Raw genomic sequence first — 3,988 nt, forward strand, 5'->3', positions numbered from 1 at the left:
CAGACTGCTAACCTGGAATATCCATTATGTGCCTTGTTAGTTTAGCTGGTAAGTTGCACTCCACTTCATGCAGCTTACTAGTAAGTCGCAGTCGTCATCGTTGTCGTTGTCGCGGATTACTTGTCCGGCATGAAACTTTGACGGTCAAATTAGAATTAATTAGAGGGTTAGGTGAAAGTGACGCGGTCTATACGGAATTACGGACCCATAACAGCTCATTAATCACGGACCCGAAGTCACCCTACCATGATGCATCTGATCTCTTTCCTTGATCCGTATCTCCTGAGCCTTTTGTTCCTGGGCATCTCGCGGAGATCGTGGATTACATTGTCATCGCAAAAGAGTTCCGTGCTTCCTGCCTAATAAACGGATAAAGGCCAAGGGAGTTCAGTCCTAAAAAATTAGATTCCAGAAGACTGGAGGAAATGGAATGTTTGTAAGGCGAACATACAGACACCACAGAATAACATAGATACTCCAGTGGTATATGAATCAAAACCAGGTTCCTGCGTCGATCGAGCACACAGTACCGCAGGACGTATGGGAGTGTTTGTTGATTCTCGCATGAATTGCGAGCGTACAGGAATCGACCACGTCGCACGCACAGAGCTCCATGCTTCGATGCATGGCGGCAATGGCGGCGAGACGTCACGAAATTTCTAGGCCGGCTAGCTGCTGCTTTGGCTCTGTGTAAAGTTGGCTTCCAGATGCGCAACCACTCCACACCAATCGTACTGAACCTGCTGTCCGTGTCCGGCCGTCCAGGCAATGCGTGCTACAGTTGTATAATGGAAACTTGGGCGTTTCCTCTCATCCTAGTCAAAATTTGTGTCCGATGCGGCCGCACTCGAAGAACCAGGAAGATTCAGAACCGGCGTTCCAAATTGCCACCCACTCCATTCGTCAATGGTCATGACTCATGAGTACTCATGGCAATATTTTTGTGTGGGGATAGAATATCCGACTAAGGACACTCCGTCTGCAAATTCAGAACATGTTTCTATTTTACTTCAATATTGAATTATTGAATTGGCGTGGCCGTCTGTTCACTCGAGGCCACTTCACGCGTGTTTGTTATGACAAGAAGGATTGAAATGTGAGTCGAAAATTAGGAGTTGATCATTTGAACATCTTTTGTGTCGCCACTTGTTATTGTGAGATGACACCTCTGGATTTTTCTAAAAAAATATCTCCTGACCAAACAGGAAGGCTTATAGTAAAAAAAAAATCGATTTTCCTCCAACAATGAAGATTTCAAAAGGTGACGGTGGTCTATACACTTGAGGCCACTTCAGGTTGGAATGTGAGTCGATGCACAAGATGATTTGGCATTTCTTCGGTCTATATTATTTTGTGATAACACATGGGTATTATGCTAGTGTTTTTTCACAAGGCAATTTATTGTAATTTGTAAGTTCCACGCTTGGAGCACGCCATTTTCCATGGGTCTATAGTATTTGTCTATACATCATCTCTATTTATGATTATCGACTCTTCAAACCATCTTTTAGATTATCGTTTATATACCACCACCTAAAATATCGTCTCCGGTGGTAGTAGCAGCCGCCAGATTCGCCTCCACCACCCCAAGCTCCTAACCTAATATGTTGGCGTTGTCATGACTCCTCATCCAAGCATCTTACAATAAAATGCCACCATCCATGTTCCTTGTCCGATATTGCGAGTCTTTGACCACTTTTTCCAAACCCTAAGTGACTAAGTCGTTAAGGTGACTTTTCCACCGAAGTGAACAAGGAGAAAATGATTGATCCCTAGCAAATGTTTTTCGGAGTATGCGTAATATAAACCCTAAGTTTCTTCCCAAATACATGGATGACCTATTGGTAATTTGGTTTGGGTGGCAAATGGCCATCGATTAACGCAAGGATGCTCTTTTTTATTGATATAACTTCGGAAAATAATAATCATAACATAGTATGATCATTATGTACGATCATGTTTTTGTAACTTAGCGTTGCAGTTTTTAGTTTCGAAAAATACATAAAGAATTTACACAAAGAATATATTAGACATGTCCACTTAAAACTTCCTGAAAATTATGAAAAAAAATGGTACGCAAAAATCATTACTACATATGATATATTTTTTCATATTTAGATGGGTGAGTCATTTTGTGCTTTTCATATTTCTGTTTCCAAATTTACAAGCGCAAGTTTTTACCTAATCTTTATATGCTTGATCTGTTTTAATTACAACTTTTTTATGTAATTTTTAATAATTTTGAGCAGAATCATATTTTCCAGGTTCCGAATACACTTTCCCGGAAGTATAATAGTTCTCCCCAAAATTAAAGAGAGAATCTAAACCTAATTTTATCTGCATGATTCTAGGTTCTATCCACACCGTACGTAGCCAAGTTTCGATATGCACACTCAAAAGGGTCTCTTGAGGGCCTTGAAATCCAACGAGTCGATGCACTCGGCGCCGTTCCTGCATCCATTGAGAAGCCTGAGCAATTCGCTGGCCCGATCCTTGGTCAAGCCTTCGCAGCCCACTTGCAGCAGCAGCAAGAGCTTCTGGAACGCGCCGACCTGAAGCGCCTCTGCCTTGCACGCACCGTCGTCCGCCGCGACATTCTTGCACAGCCGCCACAGCGCCGACACAGCGAACTCCGTCGCCATGTCGGACACGCGCTGCATCTTCTTCACGATCACCGGCACGGCCAGCGCCTGCGCGTAGGCCGCGTCGCGGCCCCTCACAGTGAGTAGCAGGCTGTCCAGCAAGGCCAGAGCCTTCTCCGTCGTGCCCCTGTCGGCGTCCACCAATAGCTCGAGGAGGAGCTGCACCGTGCCGAGGTCGACGAGGCGGGACGCCGCAAGCTCGCTGTGCGCGACGAGGTAGTACGCGGTTACCAGCGCCGCCTTGGTGCCCTGCGGCGAGACGGGCTTCTTCAAGAGCTTCACGAGCGCGGAGTATATGCCGTTGGTCTTGGACATGGCCTCGAGGCACTGGCTGTCGGAAGACGATGCGATCTCGCGGAGAACGACGACGGCGCTGACCCGCGCCGGGAGTTCTCCGTGGGACAGGATAGAAACGACGGAGTCCAGCGAAGCCGGGGTGGCAATGCTGCGCCTGAACTCCTCGTCAAGCGGTAAGAACAGGACCAACGCCGCCAAGATCTCCTCTAGGGCCGTCGCTGGTACCACCCGCTCTCCGGCAAGATGGCAGAACGCGGAGGAGAGCGAGCGGGCGGCGCCCGCGGACGTGAAGCACCTGCGGTTGCGCTCGCTCTCCTTGCCGAGCGCCCTGGCCCTCGCCACGAGCTCCCGGCACCTCGGCCCATCCCCGCGCCTCGCGGCCGCGGACACGGCCGCCAGGAGCTCGGACGCGTCGAAGGCGGAGACCGGGACGCGGGGCGTGGGCACGCGCTCCACCCCGAGGCCCCGGTTGGCGACGCACCACTCCTGGATGACCCTCCTCGTGGCGTGGTTGGGGACGAGCTCCTCCAGCCGCAGCGGCCGTGCGGTGACGGGGCACGTGGCGTGGCCGCGCTCCAGCCACCCCTCAACGCTCTCCCGGTCGTACGTGATCCCCGTCGGAGCCGTCACGGGGTCCTTCATCATTTCCAGCGAGATCGGGCACAGGAAGTGCGTCGGCACGGCCGGCTCAGGCTCGCTGGCGTCCTGCCACGTCCGCCTCACGGCGAGCGGTATCTCGGGCGCACCACGCGCCCCGCCGCGGAACGCGCGAGCGCGGGAGCGAGTCACCGGCGTGACCATCGATCCGTGTGGATAGCGTCCAGTTGACGACTAGATGGCGGCGGGATGACGATGGATTTGGGTGAGGGCAAGGTGAAAATGCGGTCATATATAGGTTGCGGGCGGCATAGTTGAACGTGGAGCGTGCGCTTGTTTGAACAGCGGCGGGAGGGAAAGAGAAAGAAGGAACGGGGCGGAGACTGGTGGCGGTTCGTTCCTTGGGATTGGGTTTTGAATGTTGACCGTTGAAGTTTGAATCGTATACTTGT

General features: G+C 50.8%; 1 protein-coding gene across 1 annotated transcript; it reads right to left on the bottom strand.

Moving 5' to 3' along the window:
* Positions 1-2,144: 2,144 nt before the first annotated feature.
* Positions 2,145-3,740, bottom strand: LOC124688283 (U-box domain-containing protein 21-like). Its single transcript, XM_047221981.1, has one exon. The coding sequence runs from the start codon at positions 3,738-3,740 to the stop codon at positions 2,394-2,396; it is 1,347 nt and encodes a 448-aa protein (XP_047077937.1). The 3' UTR covers positions 2,145-2,393.
* Between the last annotated feature and the right edge of the window lie 248 nt (positions 3,741-3,988).

Source organism: Lolium rigidum, chromosome 2, assembly GCF_022539505.1.
Source record: "Lolium rigidum isolate FL_2022 chromosome 2, APGP_CSIRO_Lrig_0.1, whole genome shotgun sequence".
Taxonomy (NCBI): Eukaryota; Viridiplantae; Streptophyta; class Magnoliopsida; order Poales; family Poaceae; genus Lolium; species Lolium rigidum.

Coding starts and splice junctions, on each gene's coding strand:
- LOC124688283 (XM_047221981.1), bottom strand. CDS start 3,740: ATGGTCACGCCGGTGACTCGCTCCCGCGCTCGCGCGTTCCGCGGCGGG.